Source organism: Sabethes cyaneus, chromosome 1, assembly GCF_943734655.1.
Source record: "Sabethes cyaneus chromosome 1, idSabCyanKW18_F2, whole genome shotgun sequence".
Taxonomy (NCBI): domain Eukaryota; kingdom Metazoa; phylum Arthropoda; class Insecta; order Diptera; family Culicidae; genus Sabethes; species Sabethes cyaneus.
The window spans coordinates 62,761,432-62,783,177 of record NC_071353.1 but is presented as its reverse complement, the minus strand read 5'-3'; the positions used below and the strand labels follow the sequence as shown (position 1 = coordinate 62,783,177).

Genomic DNA, 21,746 nt, shown 5'->3' with positions numbered 1-21,746 from the left:
CAGAACCATTACGCATCCGAGAGTTGCCGTCAGCCCCTTGGGTACATTTGAGCGCCGATTTTTTGGGACCCTTGTCGAATGGAAAATACGTATTTGTCCTCATAGATCTATACAGCCGTTTTGTAGTGGCAGAATTTATGACGAGCACTTTGTCAGCTGATGTTATTCGAACACTGAAGAGCATTTTCACAAGATTCGGTTTGCCGTCAGTTTTGACAACTGACAACGCCAAAAACTTTTCGAGCCAAGAATTCATAGATTATTGCGTGGACTATGGTATCAAACTTACTCATACTACGCCGTACTGGCCGTGTGCAAACGGTGAGGTTGAGCGACAGAATCGGTCACTATTAAAAGTACTGAAAATAGGGGAGCATCAAGGAACAAATTTGGAAGCAGCGCTTCAAGATTACCTCTATATGTATTCAGTTACCCCGCATGGCGTAACTGGTGTTCCTCCCGCTACATTGATGTTTGGTCGCAGATTCCGAGATTTATTTCCTCATGTGCGAGATGAAATGGTAATGGATGATGTTATCAAACACCGTACTAAACAAAATCGAGACATCAAGGTAGGAGCCAAAGAAACATCTATTAAGGGGGCATAGTACTTTTTCAACTTAAAAAAATCGAATTTTTTTTAATGATTATTTCGAAAGATTAACATTTTGACCATATGTGTTTCAAGTCATTTCAATGAATTCCAAAAATTACAAAATTTACATTTCCAAAAGTTACAGCTATTTGTACCGCGCATGTCTGGAGCGATTACACGGCGAATAAAAAGTTCAACGTCGTTTTTCTCGAAACCAGGTTTTGAAAGTCGGTACCATAAATATCTCAAGAACGGCTCAAGCAATTCTCATGATTCTTTTTTTGTTTTAAAGTCAACAAAATTATCTAGTGTTTGACCCATCCTTTTTTTGATATTACTATTTTTGTATTTTTTAGAAATGTTTAAAGTCAATTTTTTCGACTAAAACCTTACTTTTATGTTTGAATGTCCGCCATTTTGTTATGCGTTCGAATTTTGAAAAAAAGGATGGGTCAAACACGAGATAATTTAATATACTTTCATGTCGTTTTGGAATTTTGCAGTTCGGATAAGACCCCCAGCGCCAATCCATGGTACCGCAAATCATGTTTTTTTCGAACGATCATATTCAAGGAGCCGTAGGGGAGAGGGGAAGGGGTTCACATATGCAAACAAAATTGTAAATATTAGTATAAAGTGCAATGTTTGGAATGCAAAAAACCAAACGATCGATTCGCTTTTCGCGTTATCGAGAATAAAATATTTGAAATTAGGCAAAAAATATGGTGTAAAAAGTACTATGCCCCCTTAATGTCGGCGACGAAGTGCTTATGAAAAACCTGCATCCAGCGAATAAACTATCATCCACTTTTCTGCCTGTACCAGCAACAGTTGCGGAAAAGCGGCGGCGACGGTGGAGACCGAGAGTGGTGTCAAAAGAAACACATCACATTTAAAGGTGCACCATCCATTGTCGTCTGTGGATAACGTACCATCTGCAGAAAACATCAGCCACGGCGAACGAGATGATCCTACGATGGACATTCCACAATCAACGAATTCCGGTCAAGGTAGACCCCGTAGATGTGTTACACTTCCAGGCGTTTCGAAGATTACGTTATTTGATATTATATACTTGATATTATTATTATTAGTGATTTGATATTATATTGTTGAACTTCTTTTTATTATAAAATGGGAGATATGTTGTGATGTTAAAGAAACTTGGCAACATTGCCTTTGGTGAAGAGATCATTAATAAAATCCGACTTGAAAAGCCCACATGTGTCCATCTTATCATTGTAACAGAAGGTACTTTTTAGTTTGCGGTACCTTTATAGGGGCGTAAAATATGGATTTTTTGTTGTTGCGAGTTGATGGAAAATAAACCGGTCACGCTAAACAATGCCGGTCAACTGAACGCCGTTCCTCAGCCGAAGGGGACCGGTTCATGAGCGTCATACAACTTAATTTATTAGTATATATTTCTTAGGCTCCCTAGTATAAGGGACGATGACCTACCAGCTAAATTTGATTCAAACAATGATATAAATCCTATATATTATTCTTGTTGATTTTTTCGGCGAGAAACGAGAACTATGTATTACATTATTATTACACTATTGAGGTATTCATTGAAGTAGGGTATTGTCGTTATCGTCGGGCCACTGTTATGGTCGGGCCATCACGACTTTACAGTTTTAATAACTCATGATATCTATGATACAATCATTGCAAAACTTCTTACTGTGATAGCTAACTTTTCACAATATTGTGAGTTTCAATCGTGTATTCAAAACACCCGTACTGAATTCAGTGACTAAATCATCCAAAAAAAAGTTTTCCACGCGCAATGAACTTTTCTTCAGGAAATGATTCATGAAATGCAATTATCGAGATAAATTTTGAAAATGTATGAAGTGTGTTGTGCTGCACACGTAGACTATAGAAAAATCCCCTCCAGTAAGGTGTTTGGGAAGGCTAAGGTGAAATACTAGAAAAGCGCTATTTGTACAGGTCGGGTCACTTGAGTAGTCATGGTTGGGCCACCATAATTTAAAGCGCAGAAGCGCAATAATCGCCAGAGAATGTCAGTCACGTAAAATGTGATGAAATAAAGCAAAATTAATACGATAAATACTTAGGTTTTTGTTGTTATTTCATTGTAGTTGTACAATTCGGAAAAGGCAATATCTGCAATACTGATTTTACAAGATCGCCAAAATTTCGCAAAAATGCAATTAAAAATAGGGTATTTGTGCATATATGAGCCGCTGTTCACGGAATTCATTCTTTTCATGCCTCTGTATAGAATTTCAATACGTATGTCTTAGGTTTTCTGCGGTGGCCCAAGCTGTACAACATGGCCCGACTATGACAACATTTTTTATCTTCACGTAAATGCCTCTAACTTTTTTATTTTTCAAGCAATCAGTTCAATTATTCTTAGACCTTTGCCACGATTTATTTAGATTTCCAAAATTCCTTTTGAAACGAAAGTTATGGGCGAATTCCAAAACGTGGCCCAACCACGACGACACTCCCCTAATAGTAAGACAAACTTACATCTATTCTCACTATCTCGACCGTTATAACTATTACTAACTAAGCTATCGTTTCTTCTTATCTTCTAGTATGTTTTCGAAGTTTAGTCCGTTGTATGTGTTGTTGAAATTCCCGCATTCTCGTTGTAAATTAACCGTCCGCTCTTTTCCTCTCATTTTAATAAGGAATATCTCCTTATTTTCAATTTTCTTTAGAATGCGCCTTTTTTGAAGTCAAAAATGTGTGTTCTTGATTTGTATATAGTGTCCTAGCATCTAAACCTGTCCTAGCTTCTGATTTTCTAGCGTCTCGGCATTCACACCGAAAAAATAAACAAGAATAATATACAGAATTACATGGTGACGAATCCCAACAATAGGCCGTATGAATAAAACAGTTTATTTTGCTTTTCCCGTGTAAATCTTACGGGCGGAGCAGGCTTGGCATGAATTTTCGTACCTCAGTCGAGCAAAATTTGAAAAAGTGGTGCATCTGGCATTTGTAGAATTAGCTATTATCTGCAATACAAAAGAGCGTTTTTTTTGCTACCAACTGGGTAGCAGCCTTGTAGCGCCGTAAATTCAAAAGATAAAACATTACTTTTTCCAGCAATATGATTACTTGTTCCACAAATGTCCCATACACTACTTCTTCAAATTTTGCTTGGCTGAGGTGCAGCAATCGAAAGAGCAAAATCGAAGCGAAAAGTGCATGGCTGGCCTGGGTCGAAGTGAAGGAAACTCTTTTATTCACACGGACTGATAGGTTATAAATACCTTCAGCTCCGTCATCTCAAGTCAGACACACTTACATATATTTGCACAACTGTAACTACCTAGCTAAACTCAGGCATACATAAATCCATACATACCTACACAAACATGAACACCCATACATAAGCATATGCACATTTTTTTGACATGCATGTATATTTTTCGTAGCTATACGGCTCGCAAACGCACTACAGTCACTTTAATTTTATGGCAACTCCATAGAAAATGCCACGGACAAGTGAACAAAGGCAGCAAATCATCTTCCAACTTTCATTCAATTGTCAACTGTGTACATCAGTCAGATCAGATCCCGCCGAGATTCGGAAATACAACGACTGGTATTTTGACCTGGTATCGTTCAGGTCAGACCAAAAGTCAAATTTGCTCAATTCCGCTTTAGTTAGCATATATTGCAGTATATAAAATAACGATAAACAATGCAATATATATACCTTCCATCGAATATAAAACGTATAACTAAATTACCATGCAAGCACCATATTCAAAACAGTGCCTAATTCTGAACAGTTGCAAATTTTTCATAAATATTAACAAAATTCCAGCTCTTTGAACAATTTAATCACTACATCTGATTATTTCCTGTTATTTAAATGGTTTAAATAGCTAGAGTTTTGTCAATATTTAAGAAAAATTTGCAACTGTTCAGAATTAGGCACTGTTTTGAATATGGTGCTTGCACGGTATCTTCATTACATTCTATATACAGAAATAAATTTGTTGGGTGTAAGGAATCGACAAACCATCCCCCTCCCATAGGTGTAAAAGATGGAATTACAACAAAATGTAGAATGGATCGAAAGACAACTGACCCAGTCGGGAGAATAAAGCGTTAGGACATCCATTGCACGCACGGAATTCAATCAATTCAATTGAAGCGTATTTATAGGAGTTATTCCAAAATGTTCAAAATTTCCAGTTTATCGATTTCGCAAATATATAACAAGGTGTGATTTAGTACTTGTGATGTATATAAATTTACAATAATCTATTCAGAATTGTTACCTTATAAATGCTTTTATAAAAAAATATGTTTTAGAACATTTGTTTCATAAACTTTTCGTTACTCGCGCCAACTTCGATTTATAAGCATGCTAAAACCTAAACAAATTCTCTCGAATACTAATGACACTTAGTGAAAAACTTATGAAACTTTGTCCACCGATTGAAAGATCTTCTAAAGGCGTTGTACAAAATAGAACAGCGCGAGTAACGGAGGGTTAAGGTGAAATTAGTCGTCATCGATTGTGCAAATTTCAATAGCGGTTTTCTTTTGGTTGAAATAAAAATTTCGTTCATGAAAATATATTCGCTGAAAATATTTTGTTCAGATTGATTCAAGAAGAATGCAGTAAATACATTTCTATAAACAGAGCCCCGCTTTTGGGCCCGGTTTCCGAAGGTTTCCGAAATTAGGCTCTCCGACGAAAAGGCTATGACTGCTAATTTCCCGTTAACAGTTTACAATCTCCTTCGCGTAAATAACTAAAATTTTTCAATTAATAATCCTTTAAAAAGTTCTACTTGATGACCTAATAAACATGTTTCGAAACTTTTTGCTGGTAACAATTTAAGCATAAGCAAATTCTTCTCTAGAGTAGTGAAATTGATCATTTGAGCCTGTTAAAGTTCTCTTTATACTATTATATTTTTTTCAGCCCGGAAAAAATATCATATACGTCAAGCACCCCGTGTCACCACCGTGAGAGCTAGCCGACCTACAACACCAAGCACAGAGCTATGGTGACCACCATATATCATTACCTTTATTTGTTCATTGTGCGGGTTCTTGATAAGCATCTGCCGACGAGCTGTCTTGCCTACTGGTACTCCTTCAAAAATAACCGTCGCTTTGGGCGTAAAGGGTCCAAGTATAACCAACGTCGGTTCGCGGGATTCTGTGCGCCGCTTCGGTTGACTACGAGTCGGGGTAATGCTAACCTGTTCGATTTAGGATTTTTTATGCGTTAATTAACTTGTATTAAATATATAAGCAAAATGTTTGCTTTACCTGAAAAGCGCTCATGTTTGAAGCTAGTTTTTAAGGAAAATTTTCTTTTTCTTGTTGTTTTGAGTGAAGAATGTCCAAGATATTCATTAGGTTCATATTAAATTTATAACTTCTACATTTTAAAAACACAGCACAAAAATAACCAACTAAAAAAGTTTTAGAACACCGAACTGCTTTTCACTGAAAACTATAAAAAGTTAAAAACGTTAGGATTCGCGCTTACTTTCAATCAGAAAATCGTTAAGAAAATTTTTGTTATGAGTATGACAGCTGTTCAAAATAGACATCTAGCGGAAATAATAGCAAGTATGCGATTTTAAGTCCCGGGGTTATTAAAACTTTACGTAAGCCGGTAAAAAAAACTTACCAACTTCAAGGGGTTAGTCGGTTATTCAATCGAATAAGAGCATAGTAATCAGATATTACATTAGTACCGTGCACCCCCGCTGGAATGACCTTCCTTAATCTGAACATTTTTAATCTGAACCCCGTTGGTATGAATGCGTTCACATTAAAAACTGATCAAGCGTCATACCGCGCAAATTGAAAAAAAGCAAAAAAACTTAATACGTTTCCTCTTGCTCAGCAGCTTTGGCAATATAGCTCATATGCAACTTATTTCTCTCCAGCACTCAAAATAGACCATTTTAGTTGATACTGTCGAGCCAATTTCCTTCTCTACAATCTGTATGTTCAGAATTCGCGCATATTCGACATGTTTTCAAAACGTTTGTTTTCATCAAATCAAAACAACAAGGTCATAGGGTGCGCGCCTTGCGCGTATGTGAAAGTGAATAGAGTTACCAAATATTCACATTAAAAATGAATTCGCCTGATCTGAACGAGGTGTTTTTCATATTAGAGGGGGTTGTTAATAATTAACCTGTTAATCTGTTCTCTGTGGTAACGTGTTGACGTAAAAGATCAACGAGCTCTAAATAGGTATGGAAAACGAAGATATTTGATAATATATTTAGAGGTATTTAATCCCGACGAATGAGTGATAGCTGATGAAAGTCGAGCTACAAAAACAAACGTCGGACAGTGGGGTTTGTTTTTGTAGTTTGATCACAGAGAATAGATTAACAGGCTCGTAGGAAGTAAACGATTTTTTGAACAGACCTCATAGTCCCTAGACAAATATTGGCGCTGGCATCGCTGGATATTTGCAGGTTATGTTGTTTTGCTACGTTCTGTACTACAAATGTCAAATTTGTTTACATTGAACTTGTGTAGATCAATATTAATCATATCCCAGATAACACAAAATCGTAATAGAAAGTTCACATTAAGTCGTGTTCATGTCAATTTCACATTGGAATTGTATAATGATTAGAGTATGTCAAATCGAAGTGAACAATAAGTTGTTTTGCAGTCGTGCGTGTCTTCATATACATTTCATGACTGTGAATTATAAAGCAGTATAGACGATTGCAATATTTGATTATATCTATATCATATATTCAGGAGTATTTAGTTGCGTGTTATAAAAACTGCGCAAAATAGAATTACAAATAGTTGTCAAAATTTTCGCACGTATATCGCCTCCACTTTGGTGCATATATGCTCTTATATGGCGTGAAATATAACTTTTTCGTTCAGATATGATTTCGTATACCTCAGTTGCAATCGAGATATACAAACCAAATGGTTTACTGGGTAACTCTGTGGGCTGCAGATTGTACTTATTCCAACACCTGTAGCTGCTCTCGGCAACCTCAGCGGTTTCAAAATGAATATGAAATATGTTTAAACGCGGTCGATTGTTTGATAAAAGGGATCCGTTACTGTTTCGCAAGCACCGAGCGCCGACACCGGGCAGTTGTTTTTGCCTTTTTCTTTTTGGTCAACCTTTTGACACTTGTAGCTCAGAAGTGCTGGCTTCTTGCTGGAAAATGATTTTCCAGGAATACAATGGGAACACTAGCGCCAATACTTGTCTAGAGGTATGAGGTCTGTTATTTTTTGTGTGTGAAATCTGCCGGTGGCGCCCTTCAGAAATAGTTTGCCAAACGCATCAAAAAATATCCATGTACCTTTATCAATATTTCTTTGTGCTGGAGTTATTGCGGTTATTTACATAAATTTTCATCCCGTTGCGGCGGTAGTCCGCATCGTCAATCACCGCAACGAGAACAAGGAAAGGTGGCCAAATATTTTTTTGGTTTATATGTGCAATTGTTACTGATGCTTTAGCAACTAAAACTACCGTAAAAAAACTTCTTTTAGCCTCTTACATTCAAAAATCTGTTTTATATAAATCATAAGTATAAAAATTGGTGTAAATAGTAACAAAATTTAAGAAGTACGGAATGGTGATGCAAATATCCAAACAATAGAAATTGATCTATTTGTATGGCACCTCTGGACAAAAGCACTTCCTTCAATATTTGGCGAGCTCAGCATTGGGCGATAATGTATCGATATAACTGGTATCGACATTTGTGGACGAAATCTCGATAGTTTTTTTCGAAATTGTATAGTTAATTTCGGCATGCATATAAATAAATACAACAGCTCTGTAAATGTTAACACGCTATACGGAGTGCTATAAAATAAATGTAAAATTCAGATCGTCACGTGATGCGAGCAATTTTGCTGATTATGCTTTCAACTGAGTATACGTATCGATATGTGAAAAATATCGATATTCAATTAACGAAAATTCGTCAGCTTCGCTCATTACAGAATTATTTTGACAGCTTGCTATGAACTTTCCGAGAATGAAAAGATTTCTTGCAAAGCACAATACATAGCAGCGATGGCAACGCCTTGCCACTTACTGCTCGAGGGGTGCTCTACTGAAGGATTACTCGTAGATTACATAAAAACCTTTTACACACTTTATGGCGATTACCTGGTAGTCTGTTCTCTGTGGTTTGATGTCACACTTGATCATGGTTCGATTTACGGTTCGACCACACTATGATGATTATGAAATTCCTTCATTAAATTTGTCGACCAACATTTGAAAAGGGTGAATAACCTCTCACCTCTGAATATTTCTACACTATACCACATGACTTCGGTAAAAGATTACAATAGTAACCTCTGATTACTAGAAATACTCAGAGGTGAGAGATACGCGGAAGCAGCCATCTTGGGAGCCAATCGAGCAGCGAGAATTGTCAAAAGGGAGCCAATCGAACACGCATACTGTTTGCATAAATGTTTGTTTAACATGTATTGAAATAGTTATGAAAACTACTTAAGCTATTGTCACGCACCTTGAATATTATACTCGGACACAGTGTGTATAAAGCTTCGCAATGCATTTTACACCAGAGATGCCATATTTTCTAAAATAATGTCTGCAACTGCTCGAAAACCGAAAAAATCGAGCAGTTTTCCGGCTACTCGAATTTTCTGGTTTAAAAATAATCTGCGAAAATCTGCACACTTTTTTAGGAAGTCTGTGAAAGTTTAAAGAGCTTCGAACAAAAATCTGCACCAATACAATAAAAGTCAGAAAAACTGCAAATATCTGCAAATTTATAATGATCTGCAAGACCGTTCCAAAAATCTGGAATTTGCAGACAAATCTGCAAGTCTGGTATCCCTGTTTTACATTGAAAGATTTATCGCTCTATTGTGCAAAATTGATGTAAATAAAACTGAAACGGATCATGTTGAGAACAATCAAGTCTATAGTTACTATATATATAGTTCGGCGGATAGAAAATCGGGAGCCAAATAAACGTCAAAAGCGGAGCCAAAAGCTTTTCAAAATCCAAAATGCAGGAGTAATGTTAAAAAAATACACTTTATTTTCATAGAACTAGTCATTTTCAACACCCGCCAGTGATTATTTTTCGTAAAAACCTGCACATTTCACCATAATTTCAAATTTAATTTCATAAATCAGGGATGCCAATTCGCCTGGTTTTCTATCCGCCGAACTATATATATATAGTAACTATAATCAAGTCATACTGCTATACAACATATTGCTCCGTAGCAAGTGCTGGCAGTTTTTGTACACTAATGCCAAATCGTTGGCTTTAGTTTCCGCGCATCTCTTACTGTGAGTATTTCTACTGATTACTACTCAGCAGGCCCCGTACAGAGTAAACGCGACACGACATCGCTCACATTGTTTTAAATGCGTTGCCCTGCTTCCGGCGAAAAAGAGCTGCGTATTTAAATGAATGTGAGCGAAGTCGCGTCGCGTCGCTGTCGCGTTTACTCTGGCGGTACCCTAAGACTCTTGCTCAGACTCATTCGCGTTGACGGCATTAAACGATCTCTTGCACACTCATAGAAATACCCGTATGTACGTGTGGGTGAAAATCTGCCAAAATGTTTCAATCTCTATAGCGCTCTTTAAGAAATTCCTATATTCCGCTTTACCCCTACAGCAAACTTTTTGAGGTGGCAGCAGCTTACGTTCGTCAACGCGAATGAGTGCGCTTCAAAAAATATTCCATCTGGCATCTGCTTGCTAACTTGTACCCCTTGCTCAAACCCCTTGATAAGCCTCAACGGATGCTGTGTTGATAAAAAAATTTAAATTTCATGTAAGCAAGCAGCATCGTGATCGTTGTTACGTTTGTTGGTTGGTTGATTGGTGTTGCGTTTGCGTTTGCGTATGAGATTGTGATGGATAATTGGTGAATAATTTGAATGGTTTTTGTTTTCAGTGGTTTTCGGCTAAGTTTTATGTAATAAGATTTAAACTTTCTTAAACAGGTTTTGTATTTCAAAGTTTAATATTTATTTTGCAGGATCTGTTCATTTGTTGGACGAAATGTCGGGGTTTAAACTTATTTTTGGCACACAGGATGAGGTTACGATGGGATATGAGTCAGAATTTCTCGGCAAGGTTGGACTTCCTAAAGGTAATTTGTTTTAATTCAAACTTAAGTTTTCTAATATTTTGTAGCATTATACGATAAAAAAGAAATTCTCAGTATGTATGCATACAGCATCTGTTCGCGTTTTAACGAGATATCGAAAATTGTTAGCTTCGGCAGGCGCAGATGGTCGAATATGCTTGTTTGATGTAGAGAACGGTACCCAACAGATGGAATTGTTGCATGAGGAGGAGATGATTAACTGTCTCGTTTTCTCACCGTCTGGATACCATTTACTCTGTGGGAGTAAGGACGGAACGATTACTGCAATTGATATGAAAAATCTAACAGTAGATAAATCATGGGATGCGCATGATAGGGCTGTTTTATGCATTATTTGGCATCCCGAGGAAAATCTAATACTTTCGGTTGGAGCCGATTTTCTATTACATGCGGGTGATTTGAAAACAGGAAAGACAATTTACGCTAAACGCTTGCACAAAAATCCAAGATATGGCAGATTGTTGTTGGCCGCATGGAGTTCAGATGGGATCTATCTAGCACTAGCTACCGATAATGTCGTGGACGTAATATCTATGGAGACTAACAAATCAGTACGGATGGTTTCGTGCTCTAGTCGACCCCTTTCTATTTCGTGGATTTCTGAATGGCATATTGTAGTTGGTTTGTTTGATGGTTTTTTGCTTACATTTAACATCGAACCTGGTAATTTCCAACATAAAAAGATGATTAGGGTATTTGATTCTAGTCTTGTTACTGTTGTGTTTGCCCAAGATCACTTAGCCATGACGTCCAGTGATTGTGAGATTAGTTTGTGGAGGGTTGATGAGAATAACTTTGAGGAAATTTGCACCAGAACTGTCGATTATTTGCCAACATGTTTGGTGCTGGTGGGGGATAAGCCATCTTCCAGATTTCATGATTATGTTATGAGAGAGTGGCAGAATAAAAAACGGCAGCTCAGGAGAATCCGAATAGCCGAAATAGAAGAAGAGGAGTATTCGCTGGAAAACGCCTATTATGCAACAAAAAATTATCAAGCACCGAAAACTAAACTAGAGATTATGAAGAGGAAGTGGAAAATTGAAAAGGGGCTTAAGAGTCCGACGTTACCGTTGTTCCAATCTGCTGCAATGAAAGCTCTTTGTAAAAAAAAGAGTAAACAAAGAAACGAAAAATCAAGTTCGTTGTTAGGTGACGCTAGTCTATCTCTAAGTGATTTGGTTAAGCAATGCTTAAATGAGGTAAATTGATGTTGAACGTTCACCGCCTAAAAGCTATACTTTTCATTAAAACAAGAGGAAACAAACGAAGTAATAAACACATCCGTAAAATGCATAATTAGCGACTCGAAATAGAGAAAAATGCATGAAAACCATGTCTAACTTTACTACTCGGCTACTACTTTTTTACTTTTAAATGAAAATTATCATGAAATGTATGTGATGTCTGTATATACATTTCACTTAAGAAAACTGGAAAAATCTTTATATTCTTCTAATTCGAATGCCCATGTTCTCAATATTAATGAATTCTCGTTTTTATCTTTTGATTGTCTTGCTCTTTCTTTTGAGGAAAAGTAAATGCTTTATGTGAAGAATGAGAAATTTGATGAACTGAAAAATCGATGCTAAACCAAACATTGAACGAAGATGAGATTCGAACTCACAGAATTTTCGATTGAGCGTATTCGTTAACCAATTACACAACTATAGACCATCTAATATACCCTAGTCTAACATCAAGCTTTGTTGCGTCTTCTTCATCTGCTTCTTCAGCATAGAGTTTCAAGTGTATCAAGCACTAGTTACCATTCAACCCGGTCTTGGCCCATTCGTCGGCAATTTCCATAGTCCATAGTCCATAGTCGTCTCAGAAGTCGCAAATCGCTTTCGACCTGGTCGAGCCATCGTGCACGTTGGGCCCCCCTGTTCCTGGTGCCGGTGGGGTTGTTGAAGAAGACTTCGTCGCACTGTCGTCCGGCATCTTTATGACGTGTCCGGCCCACCGTAGCCTGCTAACTTTCGCTAGATGTACGATGGAAGTCTCCCCAAGCAGTACCTGTAGCTCGCGATTCATACGCCTCCGCCACTCTCCGCTTTCAGTTTGTACTCCGCCATATATCGTCCGCAGCAGTTTCCGCTCGAACACGGCAAGGGCGCGTATGTCCTCCGTGAGCAGCAGCAGTCCATAAAGAATTATCGGTCTAATAAGGGTTTCGTACATTGTTAGCTTAGTGCGGCGGCGTATGCTTCCTAATCGTAGCGTTTTACGAAGGGCAAAGTATGCCCGATTTCCCACTTGGATGCGCCGCTGGATACTAGTGTTGTTATCCGTGGTCACCAGCGATCCCAAATACACGAATTCCTCTACCACTTCTAGTTCGCCGCCGTCAACGGTTACCGTCCGTGGGAGACGCGCGTTTGTTTCCTTTGAGCCTCTTCCTTTCATGTATTTGGTCTTCGACGCATTTATTTTTAGTCCAATTCTCCTAGACTCCGCTTTCAGTCTGGCGTAGATTACCTCCGCAAAATGCGAAGTCATCTGCAAAACCTAGAAGTTGGCTACCCTTGGTAAAAATCGTGCCTCTCGTTTCGATACCCGCTCGTCGGATCACCCCCTCAAGAGCGATGTTGAATAGCATGCAGGATAAACCGTCACCTTGTCTCAACCCTCGCCGCGTCTCGAAGGGGCTCGAGAGTGTCCCAGAGATGCGTACGAAACACATCACTCGATCCAATGTAGCTCTGATTAGTCGCGTCAGTTTGTCCGGAAAACCGTGTTCGTTCATTATCTGCCATAGCTTGTCTCGATCGACTGTATCATATGCTGCTTTGAAATCAATAAGGATGTGATGCGTGGGCACGTTGTACTTCCGACATTTCTGCAAGATTTGTCGGATAGTAAAAAGTTGGTTTGTAGTTGTGCGAGCCCCCATGAAACCCGCCTGATAACTTCCTACGAAACCTTGTGCTATCGGTGACAACCGGCGTAACAGGATCTGGGAGAGTACCTTGTAGGCGGCGTTTACCAGCGTAATACCGCGATAGTTGCAGCAGTCTATCCGATCACCCTTTTTGTAGATGGGACAAACCACTCCTTCCATCCATTCCTCCGGTATCTTTTCCTCCTCCCAAATCCTCGAGATAACCCAGTGTAGAGCCTTTGCTAGCATTTCTCCGCCATGTTTATAAAGCTCTACCGGTAGGCGGTCCTTCCCAGCAGCTCTATAGGTCTTCCGCAGCCCGATTTCTCGTTTGACTTCTTGGAGACCAGGTGCTAGGACATTACTATCTTCCATCGACGCCCCTAAATTAATTTCCGTTCCGCCTCCTTCTGCGGCTTCGCCATTAAGGTATTCATCGAAGAACTGCTTCCATCTGCCGACCACTTCGCGCTCGTTTGTGATTAGATTTCCTCCCTCGTCCCTACACATGTCAGGATTCGGTGTGTAGCCCTTCCGAGTTTGGTTCACCTTCTCATAAAACTTGCGCGTGTCATTAGCACGGAAAAGTTGTTCTAATTCTTCACGTTCTCTGTTATCCTTTTGGCGCTTTTTCCTCCTCAGGATCGTGGTCAACTGGTTTCTAGCTCGTCGGTATTTGGTCAGGTTCTCTCTAGTGGCACAACTTAGATAATTTTTCCAAGGAGTTTTTTCCCCTCCACCGCTTGTTGGCATTCCCCATCAAACCAATCGATTTTGTGTATTCCGAGGCTCAATACCTAGTGCCGTATTCTGCCCCAACCCTCTTCGAGGTTTGAAGCACCTCCTCGGAAGAAGGCAGTGCCTTATTCAGTACTCGCGCGTAGTTCTCGGCAGCTTGCGGGTTATCTAGCTGCCTGATGTTCAGCTGAGGAGGGCGGCTTTGACGTGTCCGGTATACGGTGGACAGCTTTGAGCGCACATGTACTGCTACTAGGTAATGGTCAGAATCAATATCCGCACCCCGTCGGGAGCGTACGTTCGTGATGTTAGAGAAAAACCGGCCCTCTATGAGAACGTGGTCAATTTGGTTCATTGTACGTTGGTCAGGTGATCTCCAAGTGGCTTTCTGGATATCCTTGCGCGGGAAAAAGGTTCTTCGGATCACCAGGCCTCGGGAAGCTGCGAAGTTTATACATCGTTAGCCGTTATCGTTCGTGTCGGTGTGCAGGCTATGGGGTCCTACCACCGGTCTATACATTTGTTCCTTACCAACCTGGGCGTTCATATCCCCGATGTCGATCTTGATGTCCCGTGACGAGCAGCTATCGTACGTTGCCTCCAGCCTCGAAAAAACGCTTCTTTCTCATCGTTGGGTCTACCTTCGTGCGGGCAGGGCACGTTAATGACGCTATAATTGAAGAAATGGCCCTTTATCCTCAATACACACATCCACTCGTTGATTGCCTTCCAATCTATCACGCGATCCTGCATTCCGCCCAACACTACAAATCCCGTTCCCAGTTCGTTGGTAGTGCCACCGCTCTGGTAAAACTGGGCCTTTCCGCCGATCTTTCATACCTTCTCTCCTTTGCGACAGATCTGCAGAGCTACGATGCCGAGTTTGCGGGGTTCAAGCTGTTCTATCAGCACCCGCTCGCAACCTGCGAAATTTAGCGATCTGCAGTTCCAAGTACCGAGTCTCCATTCGTCGTCCTTGTTCTGTCGCCTAGGTCGATGCCGAATATTCCGCTCTGAATTTGCTTGAATTTTGTTAGTTAATTAATTTAGGTGTGTAGCCGTACTGGGGCAAACTACCGAGTCTCGCGATGGGGCTACCATCTTATAGTGCCGCGACTCACTATGCCTCCTTCCCGGTTTGTATACGACCTTAGTTTCCAGCGGGATGGTTACCCGATCTCCGTTTAGGTTGCTCGTATTCCGCCTGGTACCACGAGGAGGTCGGGATCGGAGTTGCTGGATAAGACGACCACTATGGGGTCTGTATTCCGCATTATCTAGCCATTTACCAGGTTTTGTTGCGTTCATGCTGAGATACATAATATGCAAGTCATCAAGTTTTTCCCGTTACTATAGGTTTTTAAGAGTTTGTTTATCGTGGTGTGTTGACATAGGGTATGTTGCTACATCGTCGTAATTGCCTATTCCCGTCCTATCCAACACAAATTATTAAAAATATCAGCATTTTTATGACACACAATGCAAAACTAGTTATTCCCTAATATTTTAGTTGTCTATCATACGCAATCAATCAAAGTGAGCTGAGATCTATTTAAATGCTTTTTATCATTAAAGAAGTCCTACCAGCCAAATTTCCTACGTTTTTTCGTGCGACGAAGAAGACAATGTCGACTAATCGTGCTAATTTCCGTCATTCATAAATGAAAATAACTCACGTAAGGCATTGTCGTTATTCTACAGCCAGAAAAACTTGCCTGTCCTGCAGAAATTTTGTAGAATAACATTTGTCATGCCGTCCTACACAAATACATGCGCGTTAGCTTCGTAAACATTGTTGTGATTTTTAGTTCGGACGATGAAAAATTTTGTTGGACGGATTTTAAAACGGTACGACGAATTTTAGCAATAAAGTCAGTTGCGTAATTTCAATAATATGCTTTAATAGTCGCTTTTCAGTGATTTCAAAGTTCACGGAACGGAAGGTAAGTGTGTTTTAGTCAAATCAGTACAAGAACTTTTGGAGTATTCACTAAATCCATCCAGCAAATGATGAAAATTAGAATGGCTTTCCTTATTACGACGGGAATTAGAAAAAGACCCTAAAACAAACTAAATCGAAGTGTAAGTGTTATTCGATCAAATTGAATCTATTTTTGTGTAATTAGTGATCAACTAGTACAAGTGGTTTCTATCATAAACTGCAGCTGCATTCTTGGAAACACTTTTAAATTTTGAAAGGGAATCGCCAAAACAAAATGTAGAAGAATAAGTCACGTGTCACGTCCTGTCCTAGAGAAGAATTAGTGCAGAAAGGAAGTTTTGCAAAGGAAGTATGACACTGGAATAAATCAGGACATTATTAAAACAAGAGTGAAAAGTTAAAAAAAATCATGAGTAATAAGAAAATCACTTTAGGGGTGATAGGGGCAAAATGGGCCACCGTCGGGGACTGTAATGCTCAGGTTGGTCAGGAGGAGGAATTCAAACCGGTGATTGGACGGTTCAGCGCCCACCCGCAAACGAACGAAAACGGCCTAAGACTTGTCGACTTCGCCGCCTCCAAGAACATGGCCATACGTAGTACCTTCTTCCAGCATAACCTCTACCATCGGTACACCTGGAGATCACCCAACCAGACAGAATCACAAATCGACCACGTTCTGAAAGATGGTCGGCACTTTTCAGACATTATCGACGTCAGAACCTATCCGGGCGCTAACATTGATTCGGATCACTACCTAGTGATGGTAAGGATACGTCAAACACTATCTGTTGTGAACAACATACGATACCGCCGCCCGCCACGGTATAATCTAGCGCGACTGAAGCAACCGGAGGTCGCCGAAAACTACGCGTTATCTCTCGAAACCGCGCTGCCGGAAGAGGGTGAGCTGGATGAAGCCCCTCTTGAGGACTGTTGGAATGCCGTGAAAACAGCCATTAACAGCGTAGCGGAGAACGTCCTAGGCAGTGTGGCACCGAATCGACGTAACGAATGGTTTGACGAGGAATGCCGGCAGATATTGGCTGAGAAGAACGCAGCGCGGGTACAAATGCTGCGTAGAGCCACCCGTCAGAATGTGGAGCGATACAAACAGAAGCGGAGGCAGCAAACCCGACTCTTCAAGGAAAAGAAGCGCCACCAAAAGGAGAAGGAGTGCGAAGAACTCGAACAGCTGTACCGCTTTCACGACACACCAAGTTCTATCAGAGACTCAACGGATCTCGCAAAGGCTTCGTGCCGCGGGCCGAAATGTGCAGAGATAAAGATGGAGGTATCTTGACGGACGACCGTGCGGTGATCGAAAGGTGGAAGCAGCACTACAATGAACACCTGAATGGCGTGCAGGCGGAAGACCATGATAGCGGAGGAAGTGACCACATTGGTGCAGCAAGCGACGAAGATGTGCCACCCCCATCGATAAGGGAAGTTAAAGAAGCCATCCAGCGGCTGAAGAACAACAAAGCAGCGGGAAAGGATGGCATTGGAGCGGAACTTATTAAAATGGGCCCGGACAAGTTGGCCGGCTGTCTGCATCAACTGATTGTCAAGATTTGGGATACAGAACGACTACCGGAGGAGTCGAAAGACGGGGTTATCTGCCCTATCTACAAGAAAGGTGATAAGTGGATTGTGAGAACTACCGAGCCATCACTATCCTGAATGCCGCCTACAAAGTGCTGTCCCAAGTCCTCTTTCATCGACTATCGCCAATAGCCAATAGATTTGTGGGAAGTTACCAGGCCGGCTTCACGGAGGGTCGGTCTACAACAGACCAAATCTTCACCCTGCGGCAGATCCTCCAGAAGTGCCGCGAATTCCGAGTCCCCACGCACCACTTGTTCATCGATTTTAAAGCCGCATATGATAGCGTAAACCGACAAGAGCTATGGAAAATTTTGGACGAAAACGGCTTACCGGGTAAGCTTACTAGACTTATCATGGCTACGATGGATGGGATCCAGTGCTGTGTGAGAATCTCGGGTGGATTGTCGGACCCATTCGAATCTCGCAGGGGACTTCGACAAGGAGATGGTCTTTCCTGCCTGCTATTCAACATTGCGCTTGAAGGTGTCATAAGGCGAGCGGCGATCGAAATGCGGGGCACGATTTTCAATAAATCCAGTCAATTTATCTGCTTTGCTGACGACGTGGATGCTGTCGGCAGAACATTTGAGGCGGTGGAAGATCAGTACACCAGACTGAAACGCGAAGCAGAGAAGATTGGATTGAAGATAAATACGTCTAAAACGAAGTATATGCTGGCGGGCGGGACCGAGCGCGACAGGGCTCGCTTGGGCAGTACCGTGGTAATCGACGGGGATGAGCTCTAGGTAGTCGACGAGTTCGTATACCTTGGCTCACTGGCAACAGACGACAACAATACCAGCCGTGAGATTAAAAGACGTATTATCAGCGGAAGTCGGGCCTACTTGCCTACGGGCCTACTAACACTTGCCGTCGAACAATTTGAGCCCCCGTACAAAGTGCACACTGTACAAAACGCTAATAAATTAGACCGGTTGTCCTCTACGGGCACGAAATGTGGACACTGCTAGAAGAGGACCTACGAGCACTCGGAGTTTTCAAACGGCGGGTGCTAAGAACCATCTTTGGCGGAGTGCAAGAGAACGGTGTATGGAGGCGAAGAATGAACCACGAGCTCGCGCGTCTCTACCAAGTATTCAGAAAGTGGTTAAAGCTGGACGGATACGTTGGGCAGGACATGTTGCTAGAATGCCGGACAACTATCCTGCAAAAATGGTTTTCGCATCAAATCCGGTAGGAACAAGACGAAGAGGGGCACAGCGAGCGAGGTGGCAAGACCAGGTGGAGCGAGATCTGGCGAGCACTGGGTGCCCGCGGAACTGGAGATCAGTTGCCATGGACCGAAAAAGATGGAGAAATTATACTGCGCAGGCCTTGTCATAAGACGTTAGGCCAATTAAGTAAGTAAATAACTTTGTATCTTTTTTTATGGCATTATTATAACTATTTTTAATTAGCATAGATGCAAAGGGCAAAATGAGCATACCTGGCAATGTATTTGTACATAACCAATAAAGGCTGGAAAGTAATATAAACATTAAAATGACACAGTGGAGTATAATGTTACATAATTGTAAGCAACAATCAACCTTAAAATAGCGGTTACAGAGCAAAAGTTCTGTATTTCATCTACACTGAGAAAACTTTTCATATAGTTTCTATATGTCCCACATATACAGCTAGAATTCGTTAATTGGGCCACGACTGTACTCCAGCTGTCACATAGCCCAATTAGCGAACACCCAATTAACGAACCGCCCAATTCACGAACCACCAATTAACGAATCTTTGCTGTATAGATTTTTGCAATGTGCCCAGTAAATGATTTTTATGTGCCAAACAGTTATCATTTATGTGCAAGCGAAAATTAGCACATACTATTCATATGTGTATAATTTTTATGTGTATAATTGCACATACTATTCATTTGCAGCCATATTAAAAACAATTGGTTCCAGAGTATTAGTAACGAATAGTAACGAATTATATACGTGAACGAATTATGGGCGTGGAAGACGCGTTTGTATGACTGGTATGCAACGTATAGTAAAATGTTTATTCAGTGCGTATAGATATGTTTATTAAACTTCTGCTGATGACACTGAAGCTACGTTTATTCCACAGCAGTTCAACATTTAGACAAGCAAAAAAAAATATGCAGGAAGTATTTTTATTTTATTTTGTGGGTTTCTTTATTTTCATGGCCATGTTTGTATGCATATAGTATAATTTAATAAGAGACTTAGTAGGAAATCATTGGTTGACTCAAAATTCATCAAGCCTGCCATTTACTTTTTTCATTCACCCGAATTCGAACTTACATCCTGTCGGTCGGAAGCCGTCAACGAACACATCTGAGATAATATGACATATGACAGGCGCCGAGTTTTTAGCCGATGTAGATTCACCAGCTTAAGTTTGTCAAGCGCGGAACCAAAATGGGCTAAAATACATTTAAGCGCTGAAGAGTAGTTTCTTAAATCATGTTTGGCATCTGCTGTACAAAATTACTTTAGAAGTATTTATTCCGCACATGTTAAACATTCAATAATCTAAAATAAAGCATTTCACCGTTCACCGACAGTACCGTTTCAGTCGAGCAAAATTTGACAAAGTTATATATGGGACATTTGTAGAACCAGTTATTAACTACAATTTGGCTGAATAAAGTTTTACTGTATCTTTTGTATTTACGGTGCTACAATGCTAGTATATTATTAGTAACTAAATGAATGCTCATTTAGTTACTAATGACGTACTAGCATTGTAGCATCGTAACTACACAGATACAGCAAAACTTTATTCAGCAAATTGAAGATGATAACTAGTTCTTCAAATGTTCCATATACAACTTTGTCAAATTTTGCTCCGCTGAGACGGTACTGTCAAATGAATCAAAATTGAGCCAAAGTGAACGAACAAGCCCTGCTGCTGATACGTTTGCGCAACGCTCATTCCACACTTATTCCACTATTATTCCACACTTGATCTCCGTAATGCAAAAGCAAAAAGCAAAATGCAAAAAAAAATCAATGCCTAATTGCTTTTATCGAAAATCCGTATTGTATTGACGAAATGAGCAGTATATATCATTGTTTAGGTTTCTATATAATTCATATGAAATAAATTAGTTCTTCGCCGGAGTAATACGCATCGTTTAGCATCTTTCGTTAAATCCCGTCATGAGTGGGCGCTAAATATTTTTAACCTAAATGTAAAATTCGTGTTGATCGCAGAATGTTCGTTTCCTGTCAGCAGCATCTATTCCTGGTATCCGATCTATGCATGCCGCAATTCCTGTTAGTACCAACTCTGTTATAATGAAAACGGTTTCCGAATCAAATTCAGGGACTACATATAAAGTATCAAAAAAATAAGCAGAAAAGGCACAAGGAAATAATTAATAAAAGTATATTAATACTGTTAATACTGATATAAAATATTGATATAGATTTATAATGTTCCAATACTAGCGAAAACTGCAAATTTGGCATCACTGTTAGAAGAAACTATATTATATTCTTGAATGAAAGAAAAATCGAAACTACAGAACAGTTCGAAAACAGACATTTATGAAGCCTTCAAGTAAAAGGTGAAGAGCGTATCTGTTGAATTAAAACTAATAGTGGAATTTTATTGTGAAAATAGGTTTGACTTTTCTTTCTCTCGACTTTCTTATTATGCTAAAACGCTCAAAAACAAACTTTTGTTATATTATATACTGTTTATGTGCTTCCACAACAGCGCAATGTTGCTTTAGATTAAACCAGACTAATTTTGCTTTGCTTGTTATTTGCTTATTGCTAGGAAGTTTCATTTTGTTTACAGTTTTACATGAAAAATTGGATATTGTTTGTTTCAAAACGCTATATCTCG

At 40.0% G+C, this 21,746-nt stretch overlaps 2 protein-coding genes across 2 annotated transcripts in view; one reads left to right on the top strand and one right to left on the bottom strand.

Moving 5' to 3' along the window:
* The window catches only part of LOC128745756 (protein abnormal spindle), a 31,779-nt gene extending 25,796 nt beyond the window's left edge, over positions 1-5,983 (bottom strand). Inside the window, exons 1-2 of the mRNA XM_053842832.1 lie at positions 5,882-5,983; positions 5,635-5,811 (exon numbers count right to left, since the gene is read on the bottom strand). Of these exons, the coding sequence (XP_053698807.1) occupies positions 5,635-5,811; positions 5,882-5,896 (192 nt within the window). The 5' untranslated portion in view covers positions 5,897-5,983. The remainder of the gene's footprint in view (positions 1-5,634; positions 5,812-5,881) is intronic.
* A 4,690-nt stretch (positions 5,984-10,673) lies between these two features.
* On the top strand, positions 10,674-11,948 carry LOC128745755 (uncharacterized). Its single transcript, XM_053842831.1, has 3 exons — positions 10,674-10,719; positions 10,764-10,790; positions 10,846-11,948. The coding sequence occupies exons 1-3, from the start codon at positions 10,674-10,676 to the stop codon at positions 11,946-11,948; spliced, it is 1,176 nt and encodes a 391-aa protein (XP_053698806.1).
* The last annotated feature ends 9,798 nt before the right edge of the window (positions 11,949-21,746 follow it).

Bases quoted from the DNA above. Each gene is read 5' to 3' on its own strand.
- LOC128745755 (XM_053842831.1), top strand. From the start codon at position 10,674: ATGGGATATGAGTCAGAATTTCTCGGCAAGGTTGGACTTCCTAAAG. The intron at 10,720-10,763 runs GTAATTTGTTTT...AATATTTTGTAG, and splicing joins CAAGGTTGGACTTCCTAAAG to CATTATACGATAAAAAAGAA. The intron at 10,791-10,845 runs GTATGTATGCAT...GAAAATTGTTAG, and splicing joins CGATAAAAAAGAAATTCTCA to CTTCGGCAGGCGCAGATGGT.